The 18785-nt window shown below is 32.9% G+C and overlaps 2 protein-coding genes and 1 long non-coding RNA gene across 4 annotated transcripts; 1 reads left to right on the top strand and 2 right to left on the bottom strand.

The window, feature by feature from the left end:
* Positions 1-2861: 2861 nt before the first annotated feature.
* LOC123550992 (baculoviral IAP repeat-containing protein 7-A-like) lies at positions 2862-6411 on the bottom strand. Its single transcript, XM_045339557.2, has 6 exons — positions 6280-6411; positions 5699-5913; positions 4853-5055; positions 4583-4697; positions 4138-4290; positions 2862-3614 (listed from the first exon to the last, which is right to left on the bottom strand). Exons 2-6 carry the CDS (start codon positions 5898-5900, stop codon positions 3397-3399), a joined length of 891 nt encoding a protein of 296 aa, XP_045195492.2. The 5' UTR covers positions 5901-5913; positions 6280-6411; the 3' UTR covers positions 2862-3396.
* A 1854-nt stretch (positions 6412-8265) lies between these two features.
* Positions 8266-15346, top strand: LOC123550991 (death-associated inhibitor of apoptosis 1-like). Of its 2 annotated transcripts, XM_045339555.2 has the most exons (8): positions 8266-8403; positions 9076-9337; positions 10482-10696; positions 11283-11325; positions 12016-12294; positions 12588-12745; positions 13029-13071; positions 13728-15346. In XM_045339555.2, exons 2-8 carry the CDS (start codon positions 9211-9213, stop codon positions 13802-13804), a joined length of 942 nt encoding a protein of 313 aa, XP_045195490.2. In that variant the 5' UTR covers positions 8266-8403; positions 9076-9210; the 3' UTR covers positions 13805-15346. The 2 variants fall into 2 exon arrangements, with proteins under 2 accessions (XP_045195490.2, XP_045195491.2); XM_045339556.2 differs by lacking the exon at positions 12588-12745.
* Positions 10525-12122, bottom strand: LOC128556203 (uncharacterized). Its single transcript, XR_008370493.1, has 2 exons — positions 11986-12122; positions 10525-10873 (listed from the first exon to the last, which is right to left on the bottom strand). It is a non-coding gene; the product is annotated as an uncharacterized LOC128556203 (long non-coding RNA).
* Positions 15347-18785: the final 3439 nt, after the last annotated feature.

Here is an 18785-nt window from a genome sequence, read left to right as displayed (position 1 = left end):
GTGTTGTTTGATTTTCTGGCCCTTTGAACCATGTTTACCAAAATAGAATTCCTCTTTAGCCAGTGCTAGGGGGGCGTAAGGTTTGCTTCACACTTTATTACCTCTCATAAACAGACTTGATCCAACTGAGTTTGCTATTTATTTGCTTGGTTGCGTTCTTTGCTTCTAAAGGATCTTCGTAAAGTCAATTGCAACATGTTTTCAGCAACTCTGAAGTGTCGTTCAGAAGGCACTCAGTATCTTCCTAGAAGTTTTGAATAGCATTATGTAATTGTTTTCTTAACAATTTTGGTTTTCGAACACTTAATATTGTTCACATTCTTGACAGCTTTTTGCAAGTTCATCAGTTTAAATCTAAAGATTACTTAAAGTACCTGAATATTTCATTTTGTTATTTTTAGTTTTTGTTCAGTGCTGCTTTTCAACAGTGAATAATTTATTAATAAGCCCATAAATATCTCAATACAATGCCTGTTTTTTCTCAAACTAAAAAAACAAAATGCTTTATTTCTCACGTAAATAACTGCATAGATATACTTCACAATCACACAAAACAAGATAAATATTCCATTATAAAAACATTTTCCATGAAAGGCAGCCCCAAATTGTAACCCTATCATCAGTGTATGGATGTTAGCAGGGATTTATACATAATTAATATATACAGAATGTATACATAGAAATACATAATCAATGTAAAATGTAATTATTGAAAACAATATTGAAACCATCAAATATAAGAACATCATAATTAAGAACCTGATATTAGTATAATTAAACTGGTAGATACATTACTTCAAAATGAAAAAGGAATATTGAATGTGTAATGAATGTTTCAGATCATTTCCTGGTTGACAAAAGTAAAGAAAGAATGTTAGAATTAATACTTTAAAGTTTTAACAAATCAATGATATCATAATATTGATAACAATGATTCAAATTTCTTCCTACATATTTGTAAATACAGTAAAATACAGTGGTAACGTATTTTAAAGCGAAGTTATGGAAAAATTCCCATCGCTTGAGAAGAATGGAACTATACTATTTTGTAAGATTATTTAATAACTTGATAACTAAATATTCCTCTACTATTTTCTGAGAAAATAACGATACAATAAAACAAGATTACTGGAATGGTAACGTAACATGTGTAAAGTATGTAACAAATAGATTCCTCCTTCAAAAAAGTATTAGCACTATATTTTCATATGATATAGCTCAAATAACACAAGTTTACTGATAACAGTTTATTTCATCATGTTGTTCAGTTTTAGTTACATCTTGTTTCCAGAGATGTCTGTTTTAGAATAGATTAATTTATGCACATTAGCTAAAATACCTAATGTAGAAAAAATTATTTACATTCAAAGTAACAAAATACTATTCTAAAAAACACTGAGAGACATTAAGACCAGATCAAAACTGTCTGATCTGTATTTTCTAAATAATTGATGTAATAAAATAAGGTTATTGAAATGGTAACGTAACAGGTGAAAAGTATGTTACATACTGATTTCTCTTTCAAAAAGGTATTTTAACTACATTTCCAAACAATATAGCTCACATAATTGTTATTTTATTGATAAATTAATTATATCATCTTATTAAATTTTAGTGGTATCTTGTTTCCTAGGACGTTGGTTGTGGTAGAGGTTAGTTTTATGCAAATTAGCTAAACATACCTATTTTGGAGTAAAATATTTACCATCAGTGTTACAAAATACTATCTAAGAAAACACTGAGAGATTTTCAGAACAGATAAAAACTGTTTTGTACATTTAAATTGATTTAAAACTTAGAAAATATTATTTTCTAATAAAATTTTGTCATTTTGTAACATTCCCATTAATATTCATGAATATGCAAATTAGTTAATTAAAATAAAAATTCTGCTATTTTAAGGCCAATGTCTTAGCTCCATTTTGATACCATTTTTATTGTTTTATCACCAAAACTGATCAAGATATGACTGATTATCATCTATATGGTTGTCCTGTCCAAAAATGAATGGTTGCCATGGAAACAGTGAAATCATATATAGTTCAAAAGAGTTTTTTCATGGGAACATTTTTTATTTTGAAAGAGTTGGTCCTGCCGAACAATTTGGTACCTATGAAAAAAAGTCTAGGGGAGGGGGATGCATGGTAGACCTTATTGGCCCCCAACCTATGCAAGGTAAAAGCAGATTCGTTTCTTTGATCGAGTCTGTTCATGAGAAGTTGAGAAATATGTAACAACCCTCATTCCTCTTTGCTTTGGTGTAACACAGACTTTAACATACAGGAAAGCTCCCTGATCGAAAAGAACCAGACACTATATTAACATGGAGTCCAAGTATGTATGTTTACGGCCATCATACAACACTTAAAAACTGCTATTGTTATTCCAATTTCCAATATAAGATATAAGCGAATTTAGGATAATTTAAACGTACAATTTCAGAGTTTGTCTTTTCTATTCGAGCCACGTTTCCATCGCCACTACCACTGACCCATTTTCCCCATGTTTTCAGTATAATAAAATGTTGATATAAATTTGATCGTTTCCTTTATCTTCCTTCTACTAGACTAATATGGGAATGACCTGGTAGCGGACTGCGGTGTGATACTAGTTGCACATACTGTGCATGTTTCCAAGGTTTCTATTCTTATTTTGTTTTATTAGTTCATGTTCTTTATCAGCATATTTTTGTTTTGATTATAATTAAAGCAAAGGGATAATAAATATAGATCTCTTTCTGTAATCATGGGAAAGCAGTCTCCAATACGAAATGAATTGTGATGGTGAAACAAGTTTCTATAATTTCTGAATTGTAGTTGGTAAATAATTTTAAGGTTGGTAAAGTAAACAAATCAAACAACAAGGTTTATTACATTTTATATTCGTATTACATTTTATATTTCTTATTCATCAAATCACTTACTCTTTACATAACAAAAATATGACTAGAATATATTTATCTCTGAGGTAGTTCATTGATTTTGTATTAAACGAATGGGTACACTTAAATAATTTCACACTTCGTATGTATTATCCGTAGTTTCAGACCAAAATGTAACTGCAGATTGTTTTCCTTCAGTATGTCACGAGTATTTCATGGTTGTAAAAGGTAATGAAATCGTATCAACTTTCATCTGAATGGCAATCGTTTTTACATGAATGTTATTTGATTGTAATTTGTGAGAAAAGTAGGCAACAATATATCAGAGGAGCCTTTCTAAAGTTGTGTATAGCAGAGAGTCTGCCTAGGGATATACCTATTTCGTAGATACAATTCGAGATGAAAGTACCTCAGGACAGACTAATTCTGAAACATACCTCGTATGCTGCGTAATAGAAACATTTTGAGCATACATTGAAATGTGAAATGTTCTGTAAAAAGTGTACCCACCATCGCTAGTGTTTTACATTAGTCACAGAAAAGAATGCTTTCAACTGTCCATTGACAGTTTGTCTACAAATGGGGCATTTGAGTAGCGCCGGTGCACACTGCGCACAACTGACCCTGTGACCACATGGCAGAAATATCACATCAGCTTGACTGTCCAAACATATCTTGCACATTTGATTTTCTTTTAATCTATGGTTTTCTTCTATGAGGGTTTCAAGTGGCTCTGAAATAATATACAAATAAATCAGTAATAGTAATTTTAAAAAAGAAATTCTTACACAATCTGAGTTCTGTTATCATCATCATCATCTACAACTTAGGTATGTGTTTGTGATTATGTGTGTGTGGGGGGGGGGGGGGGGGGGGGGGGGGGGGGGGGGGGGGGGGGGGGGGGGGGGGGGGGGGGGAGGCGTGACGAAGTTGTTGAGGACGCTGACTTTAAATAGTATTTTACAGCTTTACAGCAAAGTTTCAAACCAATACAATACAATTATGTAATAAGTTCATACTAATTAATTAAGGAATAGATCATAAAATGAATTAATTCAGTAAGTTTTTAAAATATGAAACAAAATATTTTAAAAGTAATCAGTGTATTAGAATTCCCTAATTTTGATCGGGAGGATTTTTTATAGTCGGACTGAAGTGCGTACATACATCTCCGGTTGCCACAATTATGTCTTTGGCACAACTACAACTATTGACACAACATCTCAAAACGTTATTTAAATTAAATATGAATATACCTAACGTCTCGTCTTCTTTAACTACCTCGTTGGTTTCATCAACACATTTATTGACAGTATTTGCGTCACTTATATTTATCGTTAGTTCTCCGAGATTCTCTTCTATATCAAATAGGATTTCGCACAAGTCTTTGCCTTTAAAATCACTGTTTCCTGTTGAATGGTATGGTGAAATATATTAGGATATCAAAAGAAACATTCTATTTCATTAGATTTAAAAATAAAATGTATGAAGTACAGATATGTAAAGTTTAATTGAATATAGATAAAACAAAATAGGACATTTAGAATAGTTAAGACACCGGTTTTGTTTTGATAAGAAATTTAATAAGATCTAACTGCATACTCATCGAAAACTTATATTAAGCTTAAACAATTTATCATGTTTATTAATCACATGTATTGCAACTGAGAAATTCAGGAAACAGAAAATGTTAATTCTCACCATTTTTGGCAATGAAGATCTGTATTGCTTTAGCAACCATCTCTCTGGAGTAGTCCATTTGAATGCAGCTTTGCGCTGCAGCAGTTTCTAAGTGGTTAACTGAATCAACAGAGTCCTGTAAAGTAGTGTATTGTTAACTTTTATCCAATGACGCTTGTGTTAGCGTTATTAAAAAAGCAACAAATATAAAAACGTTATATAATGAAATGCATTTTAACAAAATAGAGCAAAAACGATTAAAATAACACTGTTTAATATATGGAGTCGTACCTGTTTAATGGTTGTTCCATCTTCTCCGTCTATCTCAGGCTTTTCTCCTCTAACAATTCTGTCAATGTATGCCTGACCCTTAACCAGTAAAATATGAGGACATTTCGGATACCACTTCGCGTGTTCATCCATTGGCACATCACCTACTTCCCAGTTCCTTAAACCCCCGCCACAGAAGTAACACCTCACACTGTCACCAACACCTAATACATCAACGGTGTGTATTATTTTCAAAATGCATGCGTGTACATAATGTTGATGATAGTAATTATTATAAAGAGTAGATAGTTTAAATGTAAAATACATGATATTTATAAAAAAGATATCTGTTCTTAAAACTTAATGTTATTAGGATTACTCAATGTAACATTATACTATAATTTCGATAAAGCATTTATTTTATTTTATGTTTTTCGGTGGTTTATCGAAATATAACGGTGAATTATATCCTGATAAACTCACTGGCCACTCAGTGAAAATTATCAAATCTGATACCCGGATAAACGTCAAAAAGTTTACCGAGCGTACTGAAAGCCGGAAACAATATGACGATGACGTCGTTAAAATGACGTCATCTTTGCGATGCTTCCTGATAAAATGTCCCGCAAATTTCGACATTTTATTGAAATAAACACAACAAAAGTAGAGTTTTAGACATAAAATAAACAGAAAAAATGTTGGTATCGATGTAATATCACGGTAATTTCACTCGTGAACACCAAAAGTTGTTATTTTCACTCGTGGCTGCGCCACTCGTGAAAATATCACTTTTGGTGCCCACTCGGTGAAATTATAACGTGATATTACACCGAAACCAACAATTATCCTCTATTTAATTGAACCTACCTGTGAATACCAAACCTGCTTCGACCATATCTTTCTTCTGTACAGGCAGGTATTGCGGCCATAAATCAAAAGACTCCAGGCGTTTGGAATAAATTGCATATTGAGGAAACTTGGGTTTTTCTACATTTATTCCAAGTGCATTTGGTGGTGGTCTCGATGCATGCTGCTGCGTGACTTTTACATCATCAAGAGTGGCGGACATTTTTACATACGTCCTGTAATGTACATCTCATTAATGTAAATAAATATGAACGTTTGGAATATCATACTGTATTCTAAATTCACCTGATGAATCTGAGTTTAATTAATACAGACAAAATTATTACAGATCATCTAATGGTACTCGCACAATTATCACAATAAAGATCCGTATGTAAAGTATTGTTTTTGCTGCAAGTTAAAAGGTCCACCTAAAGCTAAACTCCTTCTATTTTATCATAGTTTTCAATACTTAACACGTTGTTTCAACGTTTGCATATTTGTCTTTATTTGCATTTCTTAATTTTAAACATTTAGACATTAATCTGTAAGCCAGTCCCTTAAAATAAAATATATCATAAAATTTATATTCCTATACTTACTATGAAAATTATGATCAAAGCAGTTTTGGTCTACACTGTATTGTAAGGCTTGTTTATGTTTGAGCGCAGTGCCGTTGTTGTAGCCTTTATATAGTAAAATACTGGTTTTCCAATGCCTGACACAGATTTACAGGGAAAGTACACAAATGTACGAGTTTATGAGGTTTAGCAGATAAACATTTTGTTTATTTGTTAACCGCTTTTATTATCGTTATCAAAATTATGTTCGCACGTAACAGCTTAAATAAGATAATAGGTAAGGGTAGATAAACTTAAAATGATAGATAAGTTAACATAATAATATTTGTATAATTATTAAAGTTTACATTATTTTGCAGCGTAGTATTTGAATATTAATGTAAATGGATCCTGGAAAAGTATCAGATCTATTGATAGGTATGAGTTCTATTTTGCCTCAAACATAAGTAATTATAGTCACTCATGCAATAAGTTAAAAATTAACAGAAGTATAAACTCGGAGGATCTACAATGTTCGTTGTACTATTAAACTATACAGCATAATTTGAGCATATATGGTATCAAAATATTAAGGTCTCACCAAATTAAAAAGTTGTTCATCGGATTTGCCACTCGTATATTTTCAGAAACACACAAAAAATATCTTTTTTGGTTTTTGTTTGCGCTCACCCCATTGAAAAAAATCAAGCCAAACTTTGTTGGTGCGCTACTTTTTACGGACGTAACAGTGTACAAATGCTTATAATTCCAGTCCCAGATTGTTCTAAAATGGACTTTAATCACACTGCGCACACATCGTCTATAATAATACTTGTATTTAGCTGCATTCAAGTTATTTCCCCTTTATGCAGTACCGCCTTTTTCTTCAAATGTTTACCAAATTGAGTTGCTACAAAAATTGGATTTATTTAATTGAAATTGGATAAAAACATACTAATTTATTTGATAAAATCAATATACATTATTTTGGTAAGGGTAAAAACGTATTGATGTATGTCACTTTTCTGTGATTCCGTAGTTTTCTGTTTTCTGTTTCTCCTGTCAAAATGATCAGCATTTGTATACGAAAGTAGTTGGGGTAAGGAATTTACATTATGAGTTGTGTTCGGACCAGTTTAGATTTTCAATTTTTCAGTCCTCGAGTAGAATAATTTTAATGCACGTTAATCTCAATTTCAGACCTTAACAAATTTAATCTGTTAAGGAAGTTTAAAGTTAAAACAAGAGCTGTCCGTAGACAGCGCTAGACTTTTCTAAGTTCTTGACTCTGAATTAGAGATTTGTCAGTAAAAGGGGCATAATAGACAAAAGCTTTGAAAGTAACAGAGCTATTGGATGTTATATCAAACTTAAACAAAACTATTCTAAGTTAAAAAGGGGCATAACTTTGTCAAAATTCAATCAGAGTAATTGGGATCATTTCTCCTGGTGTAGACTTTGATAGTAAATAACTATTTTAAGTTTCAAGTCAAAAACTTTAATAGTAACAGAGATAATTGACTTTATCAAAAACTTTGAAAAGTCGAGCTAAAAATGCTACATTTTCTTACCAATAAACATCCAAGTCACATATCTATGTCATGATTATGAATTAAGGTTATGCATTGTTGTATATTACTTATTTTCTAACCGCATTTTCAAAAGCATACATTATTTGATTACACTGAACTGTATGCCAATCTTATTACCTTTTTCACGAATTCACTTTGTTGTGCGTCTGCAGTTCAAATTTTCTCAATCCCTGGTGAATTATTTTTAGTGTAAAAGGGCTGTACAGTCTATTTTAAGGTTTTTATTAGTCAATTGAGAGCCAAATCAAAACAAATATATTTCTTCGCTCTTATTTTTGCAATAACAAAAAAAATATTTAAATCATTTTTTCGCTCGCCGCCGCAATTTTTTCAGAAAACAAAATCCGATGAACAACTTTTCAATTTGGTGTGGCCTAAAATGTAAGTATATATGACCCATTTCTACTTTCGACATACATGTTAACTACACCTCTTAGTTCTAAAAATAGAACAGGAATAACCTACACGCTACTAAATATACCATTGTATTTACTATCTATACGTGTGTCAGTTTCACAATAACCGTGAAGTTTTATTCATTCATATGCATAATTTGATAGAAAACTTTGGCCAGGTAAGTTTATTTTTCTCATTTGTTAATTAAATAAAAAAGAAGAACATTAGTATCTTTAATTTATTTTTCATTAAGTGTAATAAATAGTTTTGTGTGGTTGAACGTTGTTGTTGTCAGTTCAGCGGGATTTTCTCGAAACCTTAACTTTCTTCAAAATGATACAAAAAAATGTATTTGATTTCAAAGAATCCGCGCCGGCGGATAAAATAGGTTACAATATGAAGTCACTATGGGAACGTAATTTCATTCAGAAACTTTTGAATGATTAGTATCAGTACCCATATTCTGTCCTTCCGCTGAAACGAAAACATATCACAGTGGCATAATGTTATTACAACAAAAGTACATGTAGTACAGTAGACAACAAAAATTCTCTTGGAGAATGTTCCACTGTTTTTATTAATCAGAAAAGGAACTATTATACCTTTTTAAAGTATGTATTTTTGTCTTTAACGCGCCTATCAATCAGGAATATTATTACTTTAGATATAAAGGAAAATAAGTTTTGTTTTCATTATTAATTACAGTATATATTCATATGCTTTTTGTATATCACTGAACTTCTTATTAAAATATGTTGAAATATTTAACATATAACGCAAGACTGCAAAATGCCCGTTTAAGTTATATAGTTATAATGAAATCTAAAATAAAGTATATTCCGTATTTCAGATATTTGGCGTAGAGAAAGCATATCTGAGAATCATGGAATGTTATTGACTAACACACGATTTTTCTTAGAAGTGTTACTTGAACAAGTGAAAAGTAAACCTCCATAGCACTAATAAACGTATTCAAAGAAGGAACATGGGATTAAACAAATCACAATGTTTTGAGGAGCGCTTAGCTTCTTTAGGACTATGGCAACATAGAGAGAAACATAAATTCAACCTCAGAGAATTTGCAAGAGCTGGATTTTTCTTTGAGAATTCATGTAAGTACCATGTTGATATAGTTTCTGATAATATCATAACAATCTTATGACAAAGAGTTATTACAATCGGTAATCAGTTATGATAAAATCGATCGCATGTTATGAATTTTATCATCTGATATTTTATAGTTGTAGTCCCACTAATTTAAGCCTTACCCGTATCTGCATTTTACTGTTAGGAAAACGTAAATATTCAAAAATTAAAAAGAAAGTGACGGCATATCGACAGTCAAAAGTTATCACGGCTATTATTTGGACTAGAGTTGCACTAGGTTACATTCTCTCCACGGAAAGTCCGTTTTTTGCTTAGATGGTTGATATTATATCCGCGGATGCTGCAGTGAAATAAAACTTACAAACTGGGTACCATTGCATCTGTTTTTGGATTAACATATTTTATATTACCCATACAAGAATTATTAATGTACCAAGTGCTTTAGATTCATACGCGAAGACGTAAACAATGTTATTAAAATATGCACTTTCAATGTTAAAGGTATTTGTTAAATTAAATATCTATTTTCAACTGGTTTCGTGATAGTAGATATAATATCATTATGCTACAAGAAATACACTGTAGGATAAAATGGGACGCTAAAGCGTTTCTTCAGTGCAAAAAGTTCTAATAGTACTTGTGTATGCATATCAGGAAAAACAACATTGATATTAAAGTAGACAGTTATATCGAAATTGTTGAAGGCAGGTTGCAATCTCTGACAATATCAGCATGTGAAGTTGAGATACTTCCCCTAAATATATACAGTCCTAATTTAGACGACAGTACTTTGATTGAAAATATATAATCAATAATTAAGAAATAATGTATAGTAAAACCGTGTTTTAACCTTATGAATACACGAAAAGAAGTTGTACGTCTGTGAAATAATTATTCTGGCATGGTATAACAATTTTGAGTGTATTAATCTAAGTAAAACACGATTTTACTATATATTATTTCCATTCTTATTTGCTTTAAGTCTAAAACATAAGATAAAATGTAGTAGCGCTCTTTCTTGGTTCAACAAGAATATTGACGAAATCGTTCATTAACGATTCAACAGAAACATGCATATTAGAATTAAATATAAAATAATAACAAAGCTTGTCAATATAAACAGATATTATCCCAAATAATGCATTTTAGTTGATATCCACGACGATCCTGGAAGGTTGAGGTGTGCATATTGCCCAGCTGTCATCGGAAATTGGCAATCAGAAGATGATCCATGGACAGAACATGCTCTCTCAGTTGATCATTGTCCGCATGTGGCACAATATAAAGGACAGGAATTTTTTGAAAGAGTAAAGAATGAGGAAGAAGAATTGTCAGAGATAACAGCTTATTTGGAAGATTTTATAGTATGTTCTTAATGCCAATGCCGTCATTAAAGTAATTAGTATGATTCGTAAGGTGGAGAAGTTTTGACCATGCAGCGAAATATGATTATATTCACCTTTCTGATGTGTCACATATAGAAGTTAACATCAAATTATCCCCGTCGGATTTTGCGTTGTGTGTTAACATTACTTTATCCACTGAAAAAGAAAACAATGCAAACTTGCTTTACCTTTAGCCTGCTAAATTTCTGAAGTGAATTGGTCCATCATTCGGTTTGGGCAGTACCACTTATTATTGAAAGCAGTGCTCACTAAAAAATTACTGATTTCACGGATGTGCAGGCTGGTCTTGGTCTGCACTTGTCGCAAAGGCAGAATCACTTGTCGCCAGTATGCTAAAGGTTAAGTTAGGTTTCTGTTATAGGCATATTGTTATTCATTACCAATGGACAGAAACTCCGTTTTCATTTGATCAATATTCAATTTTTTAACTTAGAAATGTAAATCTTTGAATTCTATAAAAGTATAATTACCTCTTTGAAAAATGTCACTTGTATAATACGTACAACATGCAAAACAATTAATATTTCAATATTTTCCTTATCAGAACGCAGATGAAGCGAACTGTGAACTACACTTTGAACAAACTAGTAAGTAACGCACAAATTACATTTCTTGCAGACCTTTTTTCACTAAATGATTTCAGTGTTATAACAAAGTGGAAACATTTATTTCACTACAATCATGATGCAAAATTCAATCTGTACTGCCCTCCTCTTTCACTGAAACATTTAATAGTCAAGTATTGATTCAAATCATTTAATCTATATAACTTGGCAAAACATATAAACAATCTGTTTATGTAAAGATGTAGACATAATAAAATATTATCTGGTAACAGCCCTTTGTTATTAAATCAATTTTAGTACCGTTATGTGTACTATTCACATGTAAATATATAGTATCTCTCACACACAAAAAGCCCGCCTGTTTAGCTCATTAGGTAGAGCGTTGGTCTATGGATCGCGGGGTCGCGTGTTCGATCCTCGGGCGGGGCGTATGTTCTCCATGACGATTTGATAAAAGACATTGTGTACGAAATCATTCGTCCTCCACCTCTGATAATTCTTGTGGGGAAGTTGGCAGTTACTTGCGGAGAACAGGTTTGTACTGGTACAGAATCCAGGAAAACTGGTTAAGTTAACTGCCTGCCGTTACATGACTGAAATACTGTTGAAAAACGGCATTAAACCCAAAACAAACAAACAAACTCACACACAATAACATAATACATTTATTGTATTTGTTACCTTTGAATCATTTCAACTTTGATGATGCAGGTATTGGTTTGTTCGGCATACCTACGTCTGCTATGCGCAGCGAACAAAGGGTCAGCAGCAGCATGAGTTACGAACAACCACTTGGAGGGGCAGTAGGCTACCCCTGTCATCAACATAGATATGATGGAACTAGAAAAAGTACAAGGCAAATGCAGAGCGTTTCCAACCGGAACATGGACAGCAAAGAAGCACGTTTGGCATCATTTGATCACGTCAGACACTTATATGAAACCGATGGACTTTTAGACCAAATAGCCGAATCAGGGTTTTATTTTGAAGGTAAATATTACAAATGACTATTGCTTGCTAAACATATTACAATTCAGAGTGTTCGTTAATTCAAACTACCGTTAACAGAAGAAATACATTCATTGGTTTCAGTCATTCGTTTAAAAATGAATTAAATATTTCAAATTCCAATGAAATAAAGACAATAGTGTATGTAACAATAGAAAAATATAACCTTTGTGATTTTTTAAATATTGTTGATAGACAGTTAGTACGCCTTATTGGAGTAGTATCTACTTCTACAACTGTGAAATGACAAGAAGATTTAATTATTTATAAAATAGGGATAAATGAGAACGGTATAAAGGTCAGATGTTACAGCTGCGGGTGTACTTTATATGACATCAGTGATGATGACGACTTGTGGAGTGTTCATGCACAAATGGCCAATTGTGAACATGTCTTGAACAGGAAAGGCCAAGGTTTCATACTTCAAGTGCAGGTAATATTTTTTATCGGACGCATTTCGCTTTATTTAACATTTCTGCATACCGTGGCAGCATATCCCTAGAAATGTTGTTGATTATAAGGGTTCTTAAACAGAGCTTCTTCGGTAAAATGATTCACAGCGTACCCTTTGAGGCAGTAAAACTATGAAAAGCATCATTTTATTGTTTCAATTTGAATAGAACTGTTATATGTGCTATTGAATTTTTACAAGGAATTTCTTTTGAAAGTTAAATGTCGAAGTATTTGTTAATATAATATTTGTTCTTTTGTTTTAGGCGATAGACACGGGATGCGACCAAGAAGCAATGCATTTATCTGGTAGGTCACTGATAAAAATAGAGATATATTGTGCTCTCTGTCAATCTGCTTGTTTTGTCCGACTGTCAAAACAATTTCTAAGGACTACTTTTCTGAAACTATTGACTTTCTAGAAAGATTCAGAACCAATAGTAGTTTCGCATATCGTCGACTTTTAATACACACTCTACAGATTGTACTGATTATATTCTTACCTACATTGTAAGTAAGAAAACTAAATTTAATTTTCGTTTGTTAATACTTTCATTCTGTATGTATTTTTCTCGTTCAGTCAGCAATTCGAATTTGTACCACTTTACCGTCCATTATATTTCTGTTTTGGATACATTTACATTGTATACTGGAATATGAAACAATTTTGTTAAGAGTCTCTATGTTTACTTAACGGAAAAAGTAGTATCAGAATGAAAGTGTCAATAAATGTTTGACGTGACGTTTACCTTATACTTTTCACCTGAAAAAAACTATTTCTTCCAATATGGCCACTAGAAACCTTGCATCACCCGTAAGGTGTGGATAATTTTTGTCATTGAATTCTCTACTAAACATGAGATGCTTTATTGTATAAACGTTAGTACTGTTGTTATTGAAAGTATGCATAATTCTTATATTAACAATTATGAAAATCTTAACTTTTTTAGTCTGTTGTGTTGCAGGTATTTCAAAGAAACCGTGCACCCAACGATCAGGGCCATGTAATGAACACCACCCGGAACAATTGTGCATTCTATGATCGGCACAGAGAAAGGGACCAGGCGATGAGAAACTACACACCCATAGATCATTGCAGACTGAGGAGTATGACATCAAGTCACAGAACTCTCGGCGATCAGAGCCGAGTAAGGAACACGACACGCAGAAACTGTGCACTTATCAATCTGTGTCGAGTAACAGGCATTACGGCAAGAAACTGTGCACTCATAAATCAATGCCGACCAACAAGCATGACGTCAAGAATCTGTGCACTCCTCAATTAATGCCGAGCAAGAAGCATGACATCAAGAAAATGTGCGCCCAGCGGTCAGTGCCTAGTAAGGAACACACCTGTAAAAATGCATCATGTAAGAATACTTTAAAAACATGTATTCACGTTTTGACGTTTTCCATGAAAACGGACAAGATTAAAGGAAAGGAATATCTGATTAATCGGATAATTCATTTGAAGCCTCTTTTATTATTAATAACATTGAATATGTTTTAAAATTGATACCAGAGGGTCATGTCTCAGCCATTTTGAAGTATGTGACATCTTTCCACAAATTGAATAGTGAAATTACTATGTATTGGCTTAGAGAAAAGGGCACAATTGTTGCAGTTCTTTTATATCATGAAGCAAATTTGAAAGATTTAATTCATTTATAGAATTATAATCAAATTTTGTTTTACGTTGTGATTTAGAAATGGCTAAAGCAATGCAAGTTTGATAAATGTTTCAATAATGTATTGTGTTCAGCTGTAGGTTTTTATATTGAATTCTGAATAAAAGTACTATATATTTCGTCAGATGTACATGTACATCAATTTTAATACAATATTGATACCAGCACATTATTTATGTAACACACACATATATACATGTATATATATTAGTTTAATTTGAGCCCGCCCGCTTAGCTCAGTGGGTAGAGCGTTGGTCTACGGATCGTGGCAGGCGTATGTTTTCCGTGACTATTTGATAAACGACATTGGGGAAGTTCACATGGAAGCTCTACAGAAGGGTAGGCTGTTGTGTAAATTATACCTACTCCCACCAGTAAAGTAACCGACCAATCAAAGGTTGAGCCCTGGAAATATGTAAAAACTTTTTTTCCCTGCACATTGAGCTCTGTGATGAAAAGCAAGGAATCAGTAAACCCTACAACGCCGTGGTGTTGTGGTCTAAAATTGTATAGGCGCAGTGGCGGAAGAGGTACGTGTCCAAACTGTTTGCAAGACAAACATGTTAGATCGTAAGGAGCTATGTAATAAGCTATGCCACAATACTTAAAATTCTATTCAATACTTAAAGTAGTAGTTTGCTGTAAGATTGGATTTTATTTGATGATAACAAATTAGTATACTGTTTTATTCCTTTTAACTTTATAATTTTTAATTAAACATGTATTTGAAATCAAATATTTGTCAATGTCATCTTACAATGTATGCAATAGTGTAAAACTGAACATAAGTAAAAGAATCCGAATTCGTTTGCCTACCGAAAAATTGTTACCTCATTAAAATATTTTGCTTTGTTTGTATGGCGTTTTTGTAATAAAAAAAGTATGTTAAAAGTTAACGTTTTTGTTTATTCATTTTCACCAGACCCTATTGTGAAAACACATTTGACATAATATTGAAGTGATGTGACGTATATTTAAAATTACATTATTTATAAAGATATCTGTTGAATGCCATAATTTTGCCCTATTACAATAGGATATAGGAAATAAAAGTAAGTGCATTCAATTAATATTTGTTACCCGAGTATCAAATTTGAAAAAAAAAATATAAACAGAAAACTTGTAACTTGTGTTACTGGTCTAGTTCAAAATTGCTGACTTTCTGTTTGTAGTGTCTCGATGCCTTCATAATCCTAAGATGGTAAAGGGCATCATTAACAAGAGACACTAACAAACAATAAAAGGTTGCAAAATGATTATCATCTGAAGCGTATCGCCTCACAAAATGGTATACCATTGTGGAACCCTTCTTTCCCAGATGAAATTTTTCCACATGTGTGAAGAATATAAAGCTGGGAAGAATAATATCTTATTTGTCACATAACACAGTCATAAGTTTCATGTTTTCCGTGAAATTTGTGATCGATGCATGTTTTTGATACGACTTGAAGTCACATCCTTCACAAATTTCAATATATATGTGCAATTTTACACCTGAACCACATTGTTCGCATATTACCGGGCTATGGAGTCTGAAATGTATTTACAATAATGAAATCTTTAAGAAGATCCTTGGAACACCGAACACAGACAAGCAAAATAATAGCAGATCGTGTTTGATTGAGTGTTTTCACGAGATGTAACGAAATATACAGCACCCCTCGCGCCTCCTAGCACTGACTTAACCAGAATACTATTATAGAACAATTTTGAATGGAATCCATGAACCTAAAGCACCAACAATTTTAAACTCTTAGTCCAAGTACAGGGAGACGACGTATGCTATAAGTCTCGTTTCTATGGAAACTGATACATTAAAAAGAGTTGAAGTATATTAATTTGTAAAACCTTTTCGGGAGTTGTTGCGATAGTGCAGTTTGTAGAACGGTCGAATTAGTTTTCTGTAGAAATGCAGGTTCGATCTCGTTAAGTGCCAAAATAAATTGTAATTCATGTTGACTATGACATGGTTCATGTTCATGTGTTAGACTGTGCAGACTGTTTGTCTCGCCCGTCTTTGGTCAATGACAAGGTCATTCAATTGAATTTTTTGTCCGCTTCATAAATCCTCAATCCCCGAAAGGATTTTCTTGAAACTCGCCGGGACTTGTATGTCTACCATCTCAACGTGAGGTGGCCGAGTAGTTAGGGCGCAGGACTTTCGATCGGAAGATCGTAGCTTGGGCGTTTGTTCTCTGTGACTATTTGATAAACGACATTGTGTCTGAAATCATTAGTCCTCCACCTCTGATTCATGTGGTGAAGTTGGCAGTTACTTGCGGAGAACAGGTTTGTACTGGTACAGAATCCAGGAATACTGGTTAGGTTAACTGCCCGCCGTTACATGACTGAAATACTGTTGAAAAACGGCGTTAAACCCAAAACAAACAAACAAACAAATTGAATCCCACTTGGAACACGTCCGTGATAAAACTGCTTAGACATAAGGAAATATTAAAATAATTATTCTATACATGTATATCAAACCTATATCATTATTGTACGACTCCTTATATAATTTACCGGCCCATAGTTTGTTCTATGATACTTGTAAGACATATGTCACATTTCGATATTTAAAGAAAAGAATGTTATTCTTCACATGCGATAGATTTAACATCAAATTATTCAGTTTCTGTTTTCATACGTGTGACAAATATAAACTATGTAAATTATGGTTTTATATAGCATTGTACACACCAATAAAAATGACAACAGGAATATCCAACCATTTAATGTATACTGAATTTTACTGACATCTACCAACCCGTTATCATGGCAGTTTACCTTATGCACAGGAAGACAAAGTTTTCATTTATAAGTGAAACTAGGTACAAAGAATCTAAAGTTCAAATAACTTGACTGATCAAACTCGCTTGATTAAATTCAATTACGACAAATATAAAACTGAAGTGATATGTATATACGTTTAAAAATCCCAATTTACTCTCGTGACAGTACCAAGGCCTCAAAGTTGTGCATATCAGTGATCAAGTCTTATGAGAAAAACATCTGTTACAATATGTTTTCTTGTGTCTGCTTTTAAAAGTAGAGGAATAGGTACATTATGAAAAGTATATCAAACTAGTGTAAGTAAATTTGATAGACGGATGAAACATTTTTGGACAAAAATCCAAATATTTCCAGAATCCATTCTATGAAGATCTTCCTAAGAAGATCTAAGGCAAACAAGTCTGAGTTGACCAACAAACTGAAACCCTAAAAAAGATAATAGTGGTCTTAGGCGAAAGAAAAACGAAATGGGCCCTTTTCCCAACAACTGATCATGCAGAAAGAATATGACCGACATTTGTTTAAAACATTTTTTTTCTCATGGCCTTTTATGTCGTGTTATTGGTACTGTTACGTTTCTCAGCTTGAGCCTTCCGGCCTGTGTGATTCCAATATTCTCGCTTTCATAGCTTTGGGTATTGTATAATCACCCGTTGGATATGGTGCCTACTTTTCAATTTTGTCTTTTGGCACTTCCTGTGAAATGCAGGCTCCATAACCTCGGAGCCCCTTTCTAAATTCCAGTTTGTTTAGTTCTGCTCATTGTTTTCTAGTTTAGGGCAAACTCATTATTTTAACTGGGGACCATACGCCGCTTCTGGAATTACATGCAAGTGTATCATTGAAGGTTCCATGTGCACCACCGTATGAACACATCTGCGGATGTCTCTAAATTACTTTTGTACTTGTAGCACGTGTAAATATTGAGTTCTGCTCAACCCGGGGCTAGAGGGCGTCCATGAACAGGCTCAGTCAAACCGAGCCTGTAATATTTTCGTTTTTGTCTTGTTGAGCGACCTGTGGAGTTTCCACTTTTTCTTTTTTACACTGACAGTTCTCTTATAAGTCGCGCTGAGGCCCTGCCAGAAATGCTTTAGAGCATCAACATGAGCATAAATTCCGTTTCAAGAAATTTTACGACTTTAGAAACCTCAGATATTTAAGTTTTGGCTATCTAGCTAATTTAAAAGTTTTTTTGTTTTACTCAATGAAGATAACTTGGTTTGCACAAAACTTGATATATATTTCAAAATAAGAAATAAAAAAGCTGTTTAATTAATTGGTATCACATAACTATGTGTAACAACATAGGTTCATCATTTCAATTATTCGTTTTGAAAATGTCTCTTTTGCTTTTTTCATTTTGACTGTTTATGAGTACTCTGAAGCAAATAGTGTAACACAAAGGCTCACTATCATCTAATGTAAAATTATATCAACAAATTGTCACCTGTATCGAATGCATGAAAAACTTCATCAGGATAAAATGTTATACGGGTTTGTTTACATTTTAAAATATTTGAGCCACGCCATGAGAAAACC

The sequence above is a fragment of the Mercenaria mercenaria genome, chromosome 4 (genome assembly GCF_021730395.1).
Source record: "Mercenaria mercenaria strain notata chromosome 4, MADL_Memer_1, whole genome shotgun sequence".
Taxonomy (NCBI): Eukaryota; Metazoa; Mollusca; class Bivalvia; order Venerida; family Veneridae; genus Mercenaria; species Mercenaria mercenaria.
The sequence above is the reverse complement of the archived record's forward strand: the minus strand, read 5'-3'. Positions and strand labels throughout refer to the sequence as shown.